General features: G+C 46.7%; 2 protein-coding genes across 10 annotated transcripts in view; one reads left to right on the forward strand and one right to left on the reverse strand.

Moving 5' to 3' along the window:
* RRP1B (ribosomal RNA processing 1B) overlaps window positions 1-12,733 on the reverse strand; it is a 29,873-nt gene extending 17,140 nt beyond the window's left edge. For both annotated transcript variants that reach the window (XM_012779084.2, XM_012779083.2), the window contains exons 1-5: window positions 12,602-12,733; window positions 4,222-4,304; window positions 2,285-2,342; window positions 656-741; window positions 221-282 (exon numbers count right to left, since the gene is read on the reverse strand). In XM_012779084.2, the coding sequence (XP_012634538.1) occupies window positions 221-282; window positions 656-741; window positions 2,285-2,342; window positions 4,222-4,304; window positions 12,602-12,731 (419 nt within the window). In that variant the 5' untranslated portion in view covers window positions 12,732-12,733. The remainder of the gene's footprint in view (window positions 1-220; window positions 283-655; window positions 742-2,284; window positions 2,343-4,221; window positions 4,305-12,601) is intronic.
* HSF2BP (heat shock transcription factor 2 binding protein) overlaps window positions 12,718-20,210 on the forward strand; it is a 175,582-nt gene continuing 168,089 nt past the window's right edge. For 2 of the 8 annotated variants that reach the window (XM_075999728.1, XM_020284678.2), the window contains exons 1-3: window positions 12,718-12,872; window positions 14,061-14,187; window positions 15,370-15,520. In XM_075999728.1, the coding sequence (XP_075855843.1) occupies window positions 12,718-12,872; window positions 14,061-14,187; window positions 15,370-15,520 (433 nt within the window). Of the gene's footprint in view, window positions 12,992-14,060; window positions 14,188-14,289; window positions 14,368-14,491; window positions 14,674-15,369; window positions 15,521-19,423; window positions 19,474-20,210 lie in introns of those variants that run through there. The other 6 variants (XM_012779088.2, XM_012779087.3, XM_012779093.2 and 3 more) reach the window with 6 other exon arrangements.

Here is a 20,210-nt window from a genome sequence, read left to right on the forward strand (position 1 = left end):
TAAGCACTTAAATCAGTATAAAATGCTGTCATATGCGCTTAACTATTTTATGCTCCTCTACTGGATTTTAAGCTCCCATATTTTGCTTCTCATGGTACTATATGGAGCGGGAGGCATAGACCAGGCAATTCATGTTTGTGGATTAACTGAAAGCCTGAGAAATCCCTAGTACCCTATAAGCTTTAAGGCCACCAAATGCTAACTCAAGTAGTGGACCAACCTTTCTTCCCAGCCATCTCGCTTCAGAACTTCAAAGGACTGCCTCAGGACCAGCCGGATCAGCTACAGATAGACAGTTTTTGTTACAAAAAGGAAGGAAAGAAATATTAATCAGCTCAGTGGAATGAGGAGACCAATCAAACTAGTGTAGCCTGGTTCCCAAAAGTGAAAAAAATAACCGTAATAACTACAATAACTTCTAGATCAAAAAACGTGTTCACTAATGATCCTTAACTCATCCCCAACAGCCGGAAAAGCCAGAGCGGAGACGCCCTCTAGGACCCAGTCAAATGAGGAGACCACGTCTCCTCCTTCACACTAGCCTGGAGCCCATTCTGCCTCACAAATAAACCTTTCCACTCTTTTTCAGACAAAGGCCATTCTTTTCTTCACATGAGCTTTTGAAGGAAATGTGGACGACAGCTGCAGATCTTACCATATAGTATTTGTCCAGGCGTAGCCTGTCTATTCCCTTCCATTCTCGATTCATGGTTTGCCAAAAGGTCTGAATGAACAGGTGTTCTGCAGTGAACAAAAGGCTCTGAATGCTTGGTTTCCATGTTAACATCTTACCACAAAGCAAGAAAATAACGAAGAGAAACAAATTCGTATTATTTATTATCTACATTTCTCAAGAATTCTCGGGCAACCTGAAAATTTGGCCAATAATGAAACAGGCTCAATAATTTCTTTCACATTTAAATGAAAACATATTTTTATAAAGCAGGAAGGCTGTTAATATATTATTGTTTAATTAGAATGCTCTCTGGAGCCTTTTTCCTTATCTGCTGCAAAGCCATGTTTCTCTTACAATTGAGATTCCCGATCCCTTTCTATGGACACTTCCACCGCACCTGTACCCAACAACAATCCAAAACCACTCATCTCGGCGAACACTTATATGATCCATTTAGAAACTCAGCTTTTAGTCTGATGTTAGGTTTCACCTGGACTGTAAGTACAAAAAATTCTACTTTTTGGTTCTGAGCCACGAAACAAGCACTTTTTCATTGAAAAACAATTTCTGTTGATTCCTTTCAGCTTTACTTTTTTTTGCACAATTCCTCGATATGTGCAAATCTATACATCGTAAGTAGAATTTTGTTCATTATGAGTAAGCTAATATTCAGAGAACCATTAGGAGGTATTAAAGTCATGAGGATGGTTTTGTTCTGAGAAGTCCTAGGCAGAATAAACTAATTGCACTGTCTTTTTCTTCCTCTGTAAGCAGTCCTGAGTCAGAAAAACCTTAATCTCTCTTTGTCTTTCTTTTTGGTAAAGAGGACTGACTTGATAGCTTACTACCAGTGACAGCCCCAACCTGGAGCAGGGTAAAGCTGCCACCCAGAGATGACTGTGAACACTGGCATCTGGACAGCTGCCTCTGCAAGTGTCCAAGTGACTCAGAATGTGTAGATTCTGGAGGACTGTTATTTCTATTTCTTTTTTTGGAGACAGAGTCTCACTCTGTTGTCTGGGCTAGAGTGCCGTGGTGTCAGCCTAGCTCACAGCAACCTCAAACTCCTGGGCTCAAGCGATCCTTCTGCCTCAGCCTCCTGAGTAGCTGGGACTACAGGCATGCACCACCATGCCCAGCTAATTTTCCCTATATATTTCTAGTTGTCCAGCTAATTTCTTTCTATTTTTAGTAGAGACGAGGTCTCACTCTTGCTTAGGCTGGTCTCAAGCTCCTGACATCAAGCGATCCTCGCTCCCGCCTTGGGCTCCCAGAGTGCTAGGATTACAGGCGTGAGCCACCATGCCTGGCCAGGACTGTTATTTCTAAAAACATTTTTTTGAAATCTTCGAGGTGTCAAATGATTCTCCACAAGATACCTCCTTCATCGTCTTACCAAGTCAACATTTATCATAGCTTTGAAAAACAGAAACAGCCAGTCGCCTGATGTCTACACAGTATTAGTACTAGGTTTATATTAAACTAGTACTTTGGAAAACTTAAACTTTAAAGGAAGGAGAAGAAACAATACTGACTAGATTTCCTAGGCAAGTAAGCAAATGTGATGAACAAGGAAGCGTTGAAAGTCATGAAAATATCAGGACTTACGAGCCTCTGAGTTGTTAACAACATGGATGAGTTGGGAAATAGTGTTCGCTAGCTCCTCCTGCAAAGGTGGGGTTGGGGAGAAACATTGGGATTATTACGTGTTAACACTGCGATGACAGCACCATGGCCTGCAGCCTCCTCCCATCTCTGCCCAGAGGAAAGTCTGTGCATCTTGTTCTCAATGTCACTTCTACTAACAAGTATGTATTTGAATATCTGAACTTTATCAAATGTAAAATTCCTAATTTTAATGGACTGTTATGCTAACTTGATGTCTCTGAGAATTGTTTTAGCTGTGTGTTAAAAAAAAAGCATCTCTAGTGACTGTTTCCCCGAAAATAAGACATGGTCTTATATTTATTTTTCCTTGAGAAGACACCCGAGGGCTTATTTTGAGGGGATGTGTTATTTTCCCCTCAAAGCCTTAGCTTGCAGCACGCACAGGATGGCCGGGAGCTGACAGGGGGAGCCAACCTTGTAGGTGGGGCTGCCCGCACCTTTCTGGTCACCTCTGGGATAGTAGCTGTCACAGTGAGGCAGATGAAAAGGGCTGCTCATCTTTTTTACCGCTTCGCCACGAAATGCATGGGTTGTGCAGATGCGCTGCATAGCCATGCTCATCACTAAGACTTATTTTCGGGGTAGGGCTTCTATTGCACAAATGCTTAGAAATCCTGCTAGGGCTTATTTTATGGGTAGGGCTTATTTTCAGGGAAACACGGTAACTGTTCAAATAAACTACAGAAGAAATACATTATCTGTCAATTCCTGCCTTTAAAAATGTAACTTCAATTGGGATCCTCCCATAATCCCTGAAATCATGTGAAATACAAAGGACAGCAGGGTCAACATGGATGGTCAGACACCGGGGATCCTCACTCTGCGGTATCAGGAAGTCCCCTCTACCTGGTTGGTCAGAGACAGGGTGGAATGCAAAGGCAAGCCACCCTTCCAGGCGTCACTCCTCGGAAGAGCAAGCCCTGCTGAGGTGTGACAGGCTCGTTCACAGGGAGGATCCTGTGATGTGGCCCACAGAGAGGCCTGCCACTGAGTGTCAACAGAGGTCCAGAAGGAAAGAACGATCCTCTTGGGTATCATTCACACTTCACCTGGCCTCAGTTCTCCTCATTTTGAAAACGAGGTTCCTGTTCATCAGTTTTCTTCCACTAAAGCTGCTGGTTGTTACTTTTGAATGTAACCTAACAATATTTTGCCCTGAAATCCTACTCAAAATATATTCAATAGATAAAAAATAAGAAATCAAAACAAGTTATTACATGGCTTGGGAGAAGTGGCAAGACTGCACAGTAATGCCCAGAAAGGGAACTCTACCATGAAGATCCCTCGCACCAGAGGTCTGCATGCTCGGCCCCTCTAGGCCCATGCCAGCACATCAGCTTGCTCCTGCACGTCAGAGCAGAGCTTTTGCAAAGTGAGAACCTCTATTTTAGTCCTAGTTTTGGTGGAAGTGCTCAGCACATTCAGCAGACAGAGACAGATTTCACATGTGTGTTCTAGTGAGCTGTGCAGTTTGCACCGAGCTGTAAGTGCTAGAGGCTTAGGCTGCGAGGGCCTGCTGCTCGTCCCGGGTTTCACAGGGTCTTGGACTGACCTCCGCCATGGCATTTCTGACCACACACAATTCACTTAATAGAAGACGAAACACAAACTTTAAAATACGTAATGTAAAACCTACCACGGAACCCTATAAAATTGTGATAGAAATAATAAACCTATAATTTATACATATTCTTCCTTTTATTTGAGAAGATAATTAACAATGCTTTGATACTGCAATTCTTTCTGTATGTACAAAAGGTGAAAAAATGACCCCTAGAGGCATTGATTTTCACTTCGTTTATGTATATTAAGCGATCAAATCTTTTACCCATCTGTTGCAAAAATATGGAAATATGACAAAGAGAACTGCACGTTACCTGTAGAAGGGGTTCATCCTGCACCCACATGCAATAGAAGAGTCCTTTCCATATTTTTAGAAGTTCTTCTTGACTGAAACCTCCTGGAGGGCAAAACAGCACAAAAATCTTATTTCCTTTCTTAAAGTTTGGAACTGCCTCAGAAGTGGTGAAAATAATATACCACATAACATTTTAATTCCCTTCTACCTGCAGATGCCTTAAAAAAACCTGAAGCACATTTTTCCTTATTGTTACAAGTTCTTACTGCACGCGTAGTTTTAGCAGCTCCAGGGCAGAGTGGCTGTGGGCGCGCGGCCCCATCAAGTCCCATCATCTGAGCAATGTGAGCAAACATGTCATCGCAACAAAAAGTGAATGAATGAAGTGGCCATTTATAGAGTCAATTCCCCTCAAGCACCCTCCTGACTTAAAACTAGCATCTCTCCTGCATACCAGTGTTTTCACTGGTCTTGGGAAATAAAAATGCAAACCCTACAAGAGATGCAGAATTTGCCCACATCGCATGAAGCCCCAGGGACTGGCAGACCCACTCCTGAAGAAAAGAAGGTCGGCCAGGTTGACGCAGGGAGCTCCAGATAGCGTATCTAAAAGTTGAAGGACTAGGAAAGCCCCCAGGAAACTGACACAGCTAGGGAATATTGTTGCAAAAATGACCCTTTGTAAAGGATCCTGCTATGAGATCAAAAGTGGCTGTGTCCCAACCTCCCTCCCTGTCTTGGCAGCCATTTACTGAGCAAATTGCCTGTAGTATGCAGATCACCTGGGCTGGCCTCGTTCTGACTCCAGCTGCAAGAGGGCTCTGCCTCTGCCTCTACCAGCCAGGAAGAAGCCACCAGTTTTGCTCAGCCTTGTCTCTTGGATTGTGCAGGTGTCATGAAATACTTGAGTGACATAAGGAATCACAAAATGATATGGTAAGTGTATACTCTTGGAAATTCCAAACCTATGGATCATGAAATCAGAAAACAAACAGAACCCTCAAGTCTTAATGCATGTTTACAAATGGTCTTTATTCATATTTTGCTAGGAGGTTCAGGAGAAATCTTTTGGAGTAGTAAAGTAGGAATGCAAACAATATTTGGAATCAATGTGATCTCAATACTCTAAATGATGATTACAAAGCCACAAAAGACCCCTTTTGATGGATGGAAGTTTAGTGTATTTAGAGTGAGATTACCCTATTTTACAGATATTGCTTTCTAAGTTACTAAAGACTTTTCTCATCAGCAATTTTATAAAGGTGTGTGTATATATATATACATATATATATTTTTAAGAGTCTAGCAGCTTTTATTAGGTTTGTCTCCTGTGCCATGAATTTACAGGGGATAGGTTCCAGCAGCTCAAGGTCCGTTCCTTGCTTCTCACAAGTGTGCTATGCTTATTACGCCATGAATTCATAGAGAATAGGTCCCAGCACCTCAGGCTCCTTTCTGTCGCTTCTCACAAAGTGAGACACCTATTATGCCATGAATTCATAGGGAATAGGTTCTAGAAGCTCGGGCTCCTTTCCATTGGTTCTCACAAAGTGTGCTTCTCTGGGTGGAGCAGGCTGTCGATTCGGTTGAACCCAGGTACCTCTCTCTTTGGCTTCCTTCTTTTTCTGATCATTTTCCTTCACACGTTTCAGGAAGCTATCTTGGCTTTTAGAGTGCCTAATGTGCTCAATACGCACATTAATCCTCTTGGTAAGAATCTTGCCCTTAACTTGTTTATTTACAACAATTCCAACAGCATGCCAACACTGTAGACTCTTCCAGTTTTGCCATGGTAACATTTGTGGGGCATGCCTTTTTGAACAGTACCCATTCCTTTGATGTCTATAATATCACCTTTCTTGTAGATTCACATGTATGTGGCCAAAGGAACAACTCCATGTTTTCATAAAGGCCTAGAGAACGTGTATTGGGCGCCTCTCCTCTTTCTCTCTGTGTTCGTCATTTTGGCGAATTACTGGAAGATGGTGGCTCTGGCTGAAAGGCTATCAAGGTATATTTTGATTTTCTTGTTATGGTTTCCCATTTAAAACCAAGATATCAGAAACTATAGTAATTAAAGTACATTTCCCTTAAGATTTGGACAGAAGATGTACCAACTGGTCTCCCAACCCCCTTGTTTGAAACAAGTCACACCCGGGGATCTTCCTATTGATAATGTAAGTACAGCAAGAGTGATAAACTCCACCAGAGCCCAGCCAGCTGCAGTCAGATCGCAGCAACTTTTTTGTCACAGTGACTCCCACGTATCTACAATCGTGTTTAATGACTGCATATATCCCTAGTGTATTAGAGCTGTGGTCCCCAACCTCCGGGCTGTGGTCCCCAACCTCCGGGCTGTGGCCTGTTAGGAACCGGGATGCGCATCACCACCTGAGCTCTGCCCTCTGCCCCCTCCTCCCCACCACCCTGGGCCATCTGTGGAAAATTGTCTTCCATGAAACTTAGGAACTGGGGGGCCCCACAGCAGGAGGTGAGCAGTGGGCAAGTGAGCAAAGCTTCATCTGTATTTACAGCTACTCCCCATCACTCGCATCACCGCCTGAGCTCCCCCCAACCTGCCTGTGGAAACACTGTCTTCCAGGAACCGAGTTCCTGCTGACAAAAAGGTTGGGGACTGCTGTATTACAGGATCTGGGCAAGGATCATCAATGGCTGCTAAAACATTAGACGAAAAGATATGGAGAAATTTTAAAACGGATGGGTCAGATCAACCACACCCAAAACCACACTGATGGATCCTTAGCTTGCATAGACAATCATTCATTTAGATGCCAGAGCTGAGACAACAGGAAGAACACAGCACTGACCTGTTAAGTAGTCTTACAAAAACAGAACTGAAAAAAACCTCTAAATTATGTCAAATCTAACTATCAATACTAGTTTACAGGAAATACAGGGGACAAGAGGAACATGGTAAATGAGACAATGGGATGCAGTCAGCAAAACCCCAAGTGTGCACCAGTCTATAGGACAAATGTCCCACGTAGTCTGACAAACTGCATGGAGAAAATGGACAAGAACGGTTAGAGTTTAAGACAGTCTTAGCAGACATAACCATATTCAAAAAGTGGGTCTTATTTGGATTCTGATTTGTCATAAAAGACATTTATGAGATGTTGAGAAAAACTAAACAGATTGGATATTTCATCCTATGAAGGATTTTTTTTAAAGGTATAATAATCACACTGTGGCTATGTTTAAAAAAAAAAAAAAAAGAATCCTGGAGTCCAGTTGCTTAAGGCTTCTTGGGTGTGGCTCCAGGCCATGGTCCTCAAATTTGGCCCAGAATAAACTTCTTTAAGTTATTAAAAAAAAAAAAAAAAAAAAAAGGAATCCTTGTCTTTCAGAGGTGCATGCTGAGGTAACTGGAAATGAAATGGGATGTCTGGGATTCAGCTCACAACAACCCAGTGGAAAGGAGGAAGTGGGCAGATTAGGCCGACTAGCCAGGTATCGGCCAATGATGAAGCAGAGCCATGAGTACACTTTGTATATATTTGAAATATTCCTTAATAAAAAGAAGAAAAAGAGTACATGAGATTACCCAAATTACACCATGCTGTTTTTTCTTTTTGGTTTTAAAAACACTCTTCATAATAATGTAACCAGAAAGGCATGAACATTAATCGACTTAAAAGCAAAAAGAGGATTTAAAGGATACAGATTACTGAGGTCAGGTACCGGGCATTCCCTGTTCTTGCCAAGTAGCTAGGATGTTAGTCCCTCTCAGGCTCCCCACCTTCAAGCAGGGTGTGGAGGGAAGCCATGATCTGGGTGGGCTCACCCCACATGAGGGGAGGTGGCAGCAATCTGGGCTTCAATCAAATCAGCAGGAATTCCCTTGGCCACAAGGATGGGTTCAAGAATGGACAAACCACTTGCTGCGAGGCTCGGGCTTTAGGAATTCTCTAGCTTTCTCCCACTGCACTTGAAGTGAATGCAGTTTGTCCCTGTGCTCAGCCACCTTGCCACACAAGGGGAGCCTACATGAGAATAGAGATACTCTCAGGGGAGTTGAGTCTACAGTGGAGGACAAGTGGGCTCTGGAGCCAGCAGTAGAACTTCTGCACGAAGCTCTGCTCCATTCCCGCCTCCAAACTAGTGTAGCGTGGATTTTGTCAGGTTGCAACTGGAAAAGAGTCCTAACTAATAAAAGCACATTTTTATTGCAAAGAACCTATATACCACCACCAAAGTCACAGTCACAATTTAGCCTTGCTCACTGCCTCCTGAGTCCCAGTTTCCTTCCTAAAAGGACCACTGCTACCTGTCTGATGTGCAATTTTTCCAGATCTTTCCTGTGCATTTACAAACAGATACATGTATTGCAAAAAATCACAGTTGTGCAAATGTGATCTATATGGCATCCCATTCTGCATTCTGGCCTTTCTCACTTAAAAACAGGATCCTGTACATTTATCTCCAGATGGTCCTCCAGTCAGTTAAGTAAGGGATAATCCAGCCCAAGCAAGAGCGAGACGCTGTCTCTGCAAAAAATAGAAAAATTAGCCGGGCATGGTGGCATGCGCCTGTAGTCCCAGCTGCTCAAGAGGTTGAGGCAGGGGGATCACTTGAGCCCAGGAGTTGGAGGTTGCAGTGAGCTATGATGACGCCACTGCACTGTAGCCAGGATGAGTGAGATCCTGTCTCAAAAAAAAAAAAAAAAAAAGGGATAATGTAACATGCCTAATATCTTTGGACGACTCATATTATAGGCAAAGGTACAACAAAGGTGCAATGATGTGCTACACAGGTTCCTATAATGGATAATAGCAGATTAGAACAAAGAAGGCCAATGGATTCTTGACAGTGGGCAGGAAAGGGAGCTGGACAAGAAAACATATTGTCTCATCTCTAGGAGGCAACAAAAAGAGTGGAAATAAATTCTTGGCTAGGACCCAGCTTGCTACTGACAAGTGTATAGTATCAGAAAACTGTCAGCCAACCTTTGGGCCTCAGTTCCCTTAACTATAAGGTATGTAAGGTTTATAGTTAGGGTCAAAATCAAGAACACGTATGAGAAGCACTGTAAGAGTAAAGCACTATCTAACTGCTGTATGTTACTGTAGTAATTGTCTTACTTTCTTCCCACTGTTTGCCAAAGTTTTTTCCCCGTTATAAACTTGTTTTCACCTAGGGATTTTAGTTGGTAAAAACAAGTTGCCAATTTTTGAAGCATTCAAAGTCAAAGAGGGATGTGCTCGTTATTGAGTTATTTTCAGAACCTTGAAAGGAGAAGTACATATCTGAAGCAGTTTCAATCCACTGTTGTTTCTTGATGTATCTTTTCTTCTTAGGGCTAAATTTTTTAAACTTAATACAACTAAGTTTCTGACAATACAGTATAGCTTTAGTTATTTCAAAACCAATGAAGTGAACATGAAAGTGAGACATGAGGACATATTAAATACCAGGAAGTTTTGAAATGAGCAAATCCAACAGCTACTCTCATCACAAAATGAGCCCAGAAGCCATTTGAGATTGGGGTAAAGTGTTATACTTTAACCTACCCCAGTGTCAAAATATCTACAACTCCTATTTATTGTAACTCTTGGGTAGAGAGCTCTAAGCCCATCACTGTGAAAAAACGCTTACTTCTCTAATCACCTTCACTGAATCTAAGATATCATCAACCATAAGATGTACTGTTATTTTATATGCCACTAAAAAGAGAGCACTGATACAAATGAAACTGTCACAAGGCTGATTTTAAGATGCACCCCAATTTTAGCAGATATTAAATGTTTAACACTGCAGAACTGATAAGACAAGGATTGTCTATTTTGTTCATTACTGTATTCCCAGTGCTGACAGTAGTATACATATTAATAATAGCACACAGATGGTGCTCCATAAGTGTTTGCTGACCATGTGCATGCATGAATAAAGTGGGACAAATGAGCCCTCATGAGCTAAAACCACGGGCAGTGCTTATGGTTTAACTGCGAGCACGCAACATGAACAGTGAAAGCACAGGAGCAATATTCTGGTACTTTAAGCAGTTCCAAGATTTCCAGTTTGTTTTTAAGATCACAAAGCTATGTATGTACGTTGCTGATGGGCAGCTATGTGTTTCAGGAAAATCTCAAGATTTCCTTTTCTATGCCCAAGATAAGATACAAAGAAATTTGAGGCTGTCAATGAGAGTCAAATGTCAGGCCAAGTTATTTCCAAACTGGCGTTTCTATTTTGATACGGCACAGCATAGCTGTGTTAGAGACTTTTTTTCTTGTCCCATTATCACTGTCTGAGGCATTCACTCTGCAGTTATTTTTTTAAAGCCCACTCTACTCCACACATGATATCGTGATGAACAAGAGGTGTAAGACAGGTAACTCTGTGTGCTGTGGGTGCTAACCAGATAGGCCCAGGTATAAACTGACTGGCCTCAGGCCCCACATCACCTGAGCACCTGCAGATTCTGGGCCTGCTCTCCAAAGGGGCATGAGCATAGGCTCTGTCTGTCCATCTCAGCCCCACACGTATTGCGTCTGGTCTTCTGTTCTTGTACCCCACTAAGATGTACTCCTTGTATGGCTGGATGTACGGCCACTTCCAGCTAAGCAATGTAGCTTGGTGTCACAACAGAGACACACTGGATGTTTTCGAATCCTACAGCAGTGGAGGTGAGATGCTAGGGAAGGCTTTTTGGAGGAAGTGATACTGAATTGAATGCTGGGAGTGAAGAAGTGGTGGGATTCTTTGCAGAGTGAACATGAGAAGCAATGGTAGAGAGGTTAGAAATAGTGTATTATACACCAGGAATCATGAATGGTTCTGTCAACAGAGCATGAAGCTGGCATGTGGGGGCTTAGGCAGAGGACAGCTCATGACCTGCAGACACTGAATTTCAAGGAAGGTGGTGACATGATCATAGTGTTTCAGGAAGATGACCATCAGGTGGGATGTGCAGGACAGATTCAAGGAGGATGTAGATGGAGTTAAGGAGATCTGGGAGGGAGTAAGGAGGTGCAGAAGTCCGGGTGAGATAAAGAAGGACTACGGTCAGAGTGGAGTATTTGAGGAGGTGAAGGAAGTAGGATCTAGGGACACTGGATGTGGGTCAGGGTAGAGCATGAATGAGAGAGAGGAGCCCAGAACAATCCCATGTGTCTGGCTGGGGTCTGAGTGGATGGTGGAAACTAGCAACCCAAAGACAGCACAAGTGGCAAAGGAGCAGCAGAACCACAGAACAGGTTGGGGGAAGAAAATGAGTCACCTTTTGGCATTTGAACGCGAGGTGCAGGTGGAGATGCTGGGCTAGCAGGGCACATCTGAACTGAAAGGAGGAAAGGGCTGGACTAGCAATTTAGGTTTAGGAGCCATCAGTATACACCAGATACCTGGAACCATGACAGTAAATGAAATCTCTCAGGGTGATCCCAACAGAACTGAAGTTAGGAATTTTGGTCTTCATTCCTCTATCAGATTTCCCACAAATGTGTATTTTCTTTTTTTGTGGTAATCTTTTGTGGTTTCTCCTTAAAATAAAACAAACTGAGAATGTCAGTAATGGGGGAGATACTATCTATTCTTTTAAGCAGATTCCAAATATATTAGTATCAGCAGTAACTAAATCAAACCTTAACTCACTTAGTGCAACACAAAACCTCTTTCACACGTTGTAGTTCATATCTTATGCGCTCACTTAAGGGTTTACAAAAAATATACTGGCTCAGGTAAATGAAATCCTTCAACGGCAAAATCCAAACTACAAATACAGAGCTCCGTGTGAACTAACTGCCACTGCCTACATTTCCCATTTTATCTCCTAACACTTTCCTGCCTCTGCGTGGCCTGCTTCCTCGCTTCCCCGTTTAGATTTCAGTTGAACATCACCCCTAGGGAGGGCTTCCCGGAACAGCCTGTCTAGGGGAGCTCCCTCCTTCACTGTTTCCATTCCCTGGTCTTCATTTCCGTTACTACATTTACGAACTCTAGGTTATTCGCCTGCGCCCGCCTCTCTTACTACCAGAAGTTCCCGGAGGGCAGGGGTATCGTCTTCTCTCCCGCTAAAGGAAGGCGGGAATCAGTGACGAGGACGCCGGAGCAACCCAGGAGGAGCGCAGGGACTCAAGGTGCAGGCTCGGGGATCTGACAAGCCTGGGTCTGTTTTCGGCTCCCCGCTCACGGGGACTTTCACAACTGACTCGAGCCCTCAGCGCCCGTTTCCTCGACTGCAAGATGGCTCTAGGCACAGAAGGAAGCGGATCCCCCAGCGCGGACACACACAGCACACGCCGGTGTCACGAGTCACTGCACGGCCAGCGGAAGCCGCCGGCCGTCCCCCGCCCGCCCGGGTGGGCTCCGCCGCGGCCCCGGCCCCGGCCCCGACCCTAGCCCGCCATGTGGCGCGGCTGACCGCCGCCGGCGCCCACCTGTCTCCTTCTGCGTCTTCACGCTGATGTACTGGCGCAGCTTCTTCACCGCCCGGTCCCGGATGCCCTTCTCGTTGGACGCCAGCCGCTGAGCAAACTGGATCTCGGCCGGCTGCATGGCAGGGGCCATCGCGCCCGCTGGAGCATCCCCGGCCGCGCCGCCAGCCGCCGAGCGCGCCGCAGCAGCCGAGCCGCCCCGGCCGCGACTGCGCAGACAGCGGCGCGCGCGGGCTGATGGCGTCACAAAGGCGCCGGCTCGCAGCGCGCGCTGGTACGGTAGAGAGCGCGGCCGTGGCTCCCGCAGCAGGCGGAGCGGCCTGGCTTGGGTGCGCGCGCCGCGCCTCTTTGGGTTGCCAGAATTCAGGGCCGTTGCCTGCGAGGTTAGCCAGGGTGGGTCTTGACCAGGAAGAGACGAAGGGCTAGCTGTAAATGGCCTAGGATCTTTTTTCTTATTATTTCTCAGAGACAAGGTCTCGCTCTGGTACCCGGGCTGGAGTGCAGCGGTGCCATCCTAGCTCACTGCAGCCTCGAACTGCTGGCGCAAGCGGTCCTCCCGCCTCAGCCTCCCGAGTAGCTGGGACTGCAGGCATGCGCCACCATGCCCGGCTAATTTTTTTCTATATATATTTTTTAGTTGGCCAATTCATTTCTTTCTACTTTTAGTAGAAACAGAGTCTCGCTCTTGCTCAGGCTGGTTTCGAACTCCTGACCTTGAGTGATCCGCCCCCCCCCCCTCCCAGAGTGCTGGGATTACAGGCGTGAGCCCCCATGCCCGGCCTGGTGTAGGATCTTTAAGCACAACCAACAAACCCCGTCCTCGGGCCGGCTCGCTCCTGCGACGTCCAGGCAGGAGTTTTTAATTGTGCCCTGCAGACCCCAGGTGCAGTTGAGGCTGGAGGAGAGGCCGTCACCGGGGCCCGCGTGGCGGATGGAGGGGCGACTGCAGAGGCGCTGCCCCCCGCTCCGCGTCCCGGCCGGCAGCCCCCGGCGGGTGTGTGCAGCGCCCCGCCTGCTAATGCCAGCGAGGGAGGCAATGTTGGCAGTCGTGCGGTGACTTTGGGTTCTTCTGTCTCCCGCGGACTCGGCGGGTGGGCGGGGGCAAGCGAAAGGACTAGGCGGCTCCTCCAAACTTGGGGTGGTTATCTGATCTTTACCTTTTACATTTGCACAGGCTTACGAGGTGCGCGTGCAACTGTGTCGCATGCATATAAGGCTTGGCGGTCAAGTCAGGGTATTTAGAGCGTCGTCTCCTGAAGACGACGCATTTGTTCGCAGTCGCCCCGCTCCGCCAGCAAACACGGAATCATTCCCCCAACTGTGCCGGTCCCTTCCGGGGAGGCCTTCCTTCCTGCACGCAGCTACCTGGCCTCCCCAGGTGCCCTGTTGACGCGCCGTCCCCCTTAGGCCCGCGTTCCTCGCCTAACAGGAACCGATTCGACTTATTTGCCATTTGCACCAGGGTCTCACTTTCCTTCTGCTTCGCAGTGGACAAGTTTCAAACCACGACCAAGCCAGGAGAGCCGAAGCGGACCTTGCCGAAGCCACCCTTGTCCCCGAGACCGAAAATGCTGCGTAAACTCTACGAGGTTTGAGCCTCGCGGCTGTCCGTTCGGATCCTTCCTCCCCTCCCCCGCCCCGCTCCTCGCGTGTACGCGTTCCCGCGCTTTCTGGCGTAAGGGGTCAGAGGGCGCGTTGCCGCGCAGGCGCACCGAGCCGGAGCCGCCGCGGCCATGGGCGAGGCGGGCGTCGCCGAGGAGACCTGCTGGGTCAGTGAGGCGGCCCTGGCAACCGCCTGGTGTCCGAATTGTCGCCTTTCCCTCAGCTCCCCTCAGGGCCTCGCACAGTGCGCTGGGAAACGGCCGCCGCCGTCGCGTGGTGGGGAGGCCCGGCGACCTCCGCGCGGTCCAGCGTGGGTTGGGCCCCGGCGGGAGGCGACCTCCGCGGGGCCGGGTCTGGGGGCGGTGGCGGGGGCCGGCGGCGTGGCTAACGAGGGGTCATTCCTCTCTCCGTGCCCTCCCGGAGCCAGCCCTCCTCAGAAGGGCCCCGTCACCTGCTTTGGGACTTAGTGCCAGGTTTCCACAGATTTTTCCATTGCCTTCAGCGTGGGAGAAGGCGCTTGGGATTTAGAGCCAGATCCGGGTTCAAGTCCCAGTTCTGCCCTTAGTGCTGCGCTGGGGAAGTCGCCGTGCCCGCGCCCCAGTGTCTGCTGTGGACAACCTCGGAGGGTCGGCGAGAATGTTAGGCGAGACGACCGGCAGGGGGCTTGGCACACCTAGTAGGAGTCCAGTAAAGCTGACTCTTTTCTTTTCTTTTCTTTCTTTCTTTTTTTTTGAGGCAGAGTCTCACTTGTTGCCCAGGCTAGAGTGAGTGCCGTGGCGTCAGCCTAGCTCACAGCAACCTCAATCTCCTGGGCTCAAGCGATCCTCCTGCCTCAGCCTCCCGAGTAGCTGGGACTACAGGCACGCGCCACCATGCCCAGCTAATTTTTTCTATATAGATTTTTAGTTGACCAATTAATTTCTTTCTATTTTTGGTAGAAATGGGGTCTCTTGCTCAGGCTGGTTTCGATCTCATGAGCTCAAACGATCCTCCTGCCTCGGGCTCCCAGAGTGCTAGGATGACAGGCGTGAGCCACCGCGCCCGGCGGCGGAGGCATGCTTTTTAAAACGATGAACACAAGAGGCGTGACTGAAAAGGAAGCAAATTGACTTGGGCTGTTTTAGTCACATGAAGGGAAATGTAATCTTAAGATCTGATTGTTCTTTTAGCACATGGGAGCTAAAGAAGAATTTGTTAAAGTCAGAAAGAAAGACCTGGAGCGGCTGACCACTGAAGTGATGCAAATACGGGACTTCTTACCAAGAATACTAAATGGGGAGGTACTAGAAAGCTTCCAGAAATTAAAGATTGTAGAAACAAGTGAGTCTTATTTCATTTTAGCAGTCATTGGTGGTAATAGTAATCTGTTCTAGCAGATTTACCTTAGGTAAATAACTGTAAATGAATTGTAAACAAATTTTAAGGTTCCGTTACCGTCCTTATAATTACATTTGGGAGAGTCAGATAGAACCTAAGAAAGGGAGGTCCTCTCAAATGGGTGACTTGGACATATATGAGTTGGTGGTGGAGGCAAGGTTGCAGCCTTTCTGTGTGTCTAGTACCGGCTTCTCTTTCCCTCCCGCTCTCTTCACTGCCAGAAGAATTTTATACTTTGGATAACTGAAAAGCTCTACTCTAAAAATTGTCTTTTCTTGTGTAAGTTAAGGATTTCACCATGTGGAAGCCTTGCATGGAGTTAACTGTATCTGTAGACACACCTGGATCTCTAGGGGGACAGGCAAGGCCAGTTTCTAATACTGATTTAAATTTAGGCTTGCTAGGACTTGTCCATGCAGATTTTTGAGATCTGAGCTGAACCATTATGTCAGATACCAGCCTAGGAGCCTATTGAAATTCTTGGGGATAGTCTGAGGTTGATTCAGCACTTGCCTGATTGAGGCTGAATTACAACCAAATCAGCTGTTGATGGTTAAGGCTAATTCACCGCATTGCATGTGACGTTAGCTGTCTCTGTGTGGCTTCTAGAAAAGGTGCATCCAGGGTGCTGAGGTAGTGGTTATAGCTCTAGTTATGGCAAGTTAATTCAAGAATGCAAGTTTCTTGCTTAAGTGAGGGCCACAAATTAATCTGTGATGACTTGATTAAAGTCAGACTTTGGGAGACCTTGTCTCACAGCCCTGGCCTTCCCCAGCCTTCCCCCTGGCCTATCCCCATTGATCTCTCTGGTGATTCCTTCTCAGTCTCCTTTGTTGATTTATCCTTCTGTGCTTAACAGCCTTCAGGTAGTCAGTTGCTTGAGGCTCTGGTCAGTGGGCCGGACGTATCCAGTTAGAAGGGAGAATGCTCATGGTTACCGTAGAGCCCTGCCCTGTGTATATTGTCTTTGGAGTACTCAGATCCACTTTCCTCTCCTCTCCCTTGTGTGCTCTGGGAGGTGGACTTCTAGTGATGGGGTTCTCTTCTTCCTGTACTGGCTGCCAGTGGGGCCCACCAAGGGAAGGCATTGCTGGGTGGAGAGAGAGGTGTGGGTGTTTCCTCATGCTCCTTCCCTGCTCTGCTGCTATTCTCTGGCAGTAGCTGCATCACTCCACAACTAGGGCTTCCACCTGGAAGTCCTCCTTTACAGTCCCAGCTCTCGCTGACTTGAGGAAGGCTATTTTCTCTCCCTGCGCTTTAGCCGTAGGGCTGTTGCTAGTCCCTGGTGCTTTACCATCCCTTGTTGGTTCCCTTATCCCTGCTCTACCTTCTGTAAAGTCTCAACATCCTGGTTGATTTCTGTTTCCTGCTGGATGTGCTTTGGTTGCCAAAGCACCAGGTCACTGACTTCTTAATTTCCCTAATTCTGATCTCATGCTTTTCCATCAACTTCTGAGAATAATTACTCATTCCTTGTGCATTTATCTTTAGGAAAGTGCTGCCCCGTAGCAGAGTATGTCAGCCTGTTGTTTTGATTATATTTCTCACTGTAAACTACTTGGCATTGGAAAAATACATCAGGGTCTTATGCGTGAGTGAGCATGAGTCAATCTTTAGAGATCAGTCCTTCTGTCAAAATCAAACTAAGTGAGGGCCACAAATGAATCTGTGATGACTTGATCAAAATCAGACTTTGGGAGACCTTGCCTCCTAGCTCTGGCCTTCCCTGTACTTTGTAGTCGCAACTTTTCCCACTGATCTCTCTGGTGTTTTCTTCTCAGTCTCCTTTGCTGACTTATCCTTCTCTTCTTAGTAGCCTTCACGCAGTGCAGTTGCTGGAGGCTCAGGCCTAGGCTCCCTTCTTGCCCCACGCATGGCCTCTCCCTAGGCAATTTGATACACACTCATAGCTTCGGTTACTATCTTGATGCCAGTGGCTGCTGGATTTATCTCTAGCCCTAAACTCTCCTGCAAGCTCAGGGCCCGGTGTCTGACTCCTACTTGGCATTTCTTCCTGCTTGTTTCATGGTCGTTTCAAATTCTAAATGTCCCAGCCTATAGTCTAAGATCACTAGGAACAGACTCAGAGTCTGACAAAGTCAAGTTTATGGCTCTTTGCAATGGGGAGGCTACACACCACAGGGAACTGTGAGACATCTCACCAAACAAAGAGAAGGATAGAGTTGTTATAGGACTTGGGGGCAGGGTGGAATCTAGGTGCAGTGTAAATGCAGCAGTGTTTTGATGGGCACAGCACAAAGTAGAGTTGTGTGTAAAGGGGTCAGTGTCAAGTCTGACTGAAGTCGGCCCAGGTCCTGTTTCCTTGAAAACTATAAAGCCCAAATAGACGTGGAACACTGTGTCTAAAAATCTCTTATTTAAAGCTCTGCAGTTGGCTGGAAATCAAAGCTGTTCCTCTGTGTCATAGTGACTTACATCCTGCAGGTAAGAGTGGGATGTTTCCTTCTTACTGGTATAATTTCAAACAGCAAAATTTCCAAGAGTCTGGGATTTTACAGAATAAGGTTTCTTAGTAAGTAAGAAGTCAGCAGTTACTCAAGAAGAGGTCATTATGACACTTTACAGTTGCAGTGTCCTTGGGAGACATATTTTCTGTTAACTTGGCAGCTGGCTGTATCTGTGTCTGTTATCCCAGCTGACAAATGGCAGGACAGATTTTCACTTTCTCAGAGCAAGCTAATTTTTACTCTGTAGTCATATCTGACTCATGGTACCCATTCTCTGCCCCCATCTCATGCTGGCCTGCCTCTCAGAGCACCACCACCCAGACTAGAGACCCAGGGGTCTTTGTTACATGTCTCTCCTCACTGCTCATCCTCAAGCCTGCCCACCAGTAAGTCCTGTGTGTTTTACCTCATTGATGCCTTCTGAATCTTCAGCTTGCTTCTGCCTCCACTGCTGTGTCCCGCCTTGTCTTGGCAGGGTCCACTCACTGCCACTCTCTAGTCCCTTTGATGCGCGGTAGCCTGAATTATTTGTAACAGTTCAGTCCGATCATGCTAGTCCCCTGGTTAACTTCAACAGCTTCTTGCTTTTAGGATAAAGACCAAAAACAATATCACCCAAACCTACAACCACCCAAAAATGAAAACAAAACCATATCATAGCTTAAAAGGCTTTATACTGGACACATGGTTGGCCCAGAGTTGCTGTCTAATCTGTCTGGTTACCATCTATCTTCCTACTAGATGTTGTCCCAGCACCCTGTGCTGCTTCAGACAACATAGTTTTATTCCTGTTTTACTTTATAAGTTGGCGGGAGTGCAGGGCCCCTGACTCTGCCTACCATTATTTTCTCTGCCTGCCTTAATATTTGGTCCTTAAGGTACACCCTACTGTCTCTACATGCTCTTCTTTCTGAATTGTGCCATCATGAGACTAACATGTGCTACAGGAAACTTGGTGTTTAGAGAAAGAGAGGATCACAGTGGGTGGGGGTGGCTGTAGGGGAGGGTTCCTGTGAACTTTGAATGTGAGGTGGCCCAAGGCTTGGCCTGAAAGATGGCCTCCTAAGGCACTTGTCATCTAATTTTGACTCTGGAGTTCTTACCATTTGGGTACTGTGAAGGAAAACACAAATTCTCCCTCTTTTCTTTTTATAAGACTTAGACCCGATGGCCCTCCCAGGGCCTTCCAAGGGGCCTGTCTTCACATGTCAAATCATGTGGGCCATGGCTCTAAGAATGGAGCCCCACAGAGGAAGTCTGAGGGTTACATTGTGGCAGCAAGAGCTGTTTGACATAGCTGATTTCTCCACCCTCCCACCAGCCCTGCGGTCTAACAGAGTTCTTGGCTTTGACCGGTGTGTGCTCCTTTTCCTTCTAGATGTTGGTGTGTGCCTCCCATCTTAAGCATTGATAAGGGACAACCTGAAGGTAGGCATGAATGCCGGCAGGGAAGGAGTAGAGGGGAGCTGTATGCCTGATTTGAGAGGCCGCTGCTGCTGCTCTTTTATTTTAGAGACAGGGTCTTGTTTTGTTGCCCAGGTTGGAGTTGCCCTGGATAATTTTTAAAAATTTTGTAGGCTGGGCATGGTGGCTCACACCTGTAATCCTAGCACTCTGGGAGGCTGAGGCAGGAGGATTGCTTGAGTTTGGGAGTTCGAGACCAGCCTGAGCAAGAGCAAGAGCCAGTCTGTACTAAAAATAGAAAAATTAGGTAGCATGTGCCTGTAGTCCAGGTGTCCTCAAACTACAGCCTGTGGGCCACATGCGGGTGTTTTTGCCTGTTTGTTAAAATAAGATGTGCAGTGTGCATAGGAATTTGTTTGTAGGTTTTTTAAAACTATAGTCTGGCCCTCCAATGGTCTGAGGGACAGTGAACTTGGCCCCCTGTTTAAAAAGTTTGAGGACCCCTTCTGAATCCCAGCTACTCAGGAGGCTCAGGCAGGAGGATCACTTGAGCCCAGAGTTGGTGTTTGCAGTGAGCTACAGTGATGCTACTGCACTCTACCCTGGGTGACAGAGCGAGACTCTGTCTTAAAAACAAAAACAAAAAACAAACAACCCAAAAAAACCCACAAAACAATTTTTTGTTTTGTAGAGAGAGGGTCTTTCTATGTTTGTCTAGGTTGGTCTCAAACTCCTGGCCTGAAGCAGTCCTCCTGCCTTAT

The sequence above is a fragment of the Microcebus murinus genome, chromosome 1, assembly GCF_040939455.1.
Source record: "Microcebus murinus isolate Inina chromosome 1, M.murinus_Inina_mat1.0, whole genome shotgun sequence".
NCBI lineage: Eukaryota > Metazoa > Chordata > Mammalia > Primates > Cheirogaleidae > Microcebus > Microcebus murinus.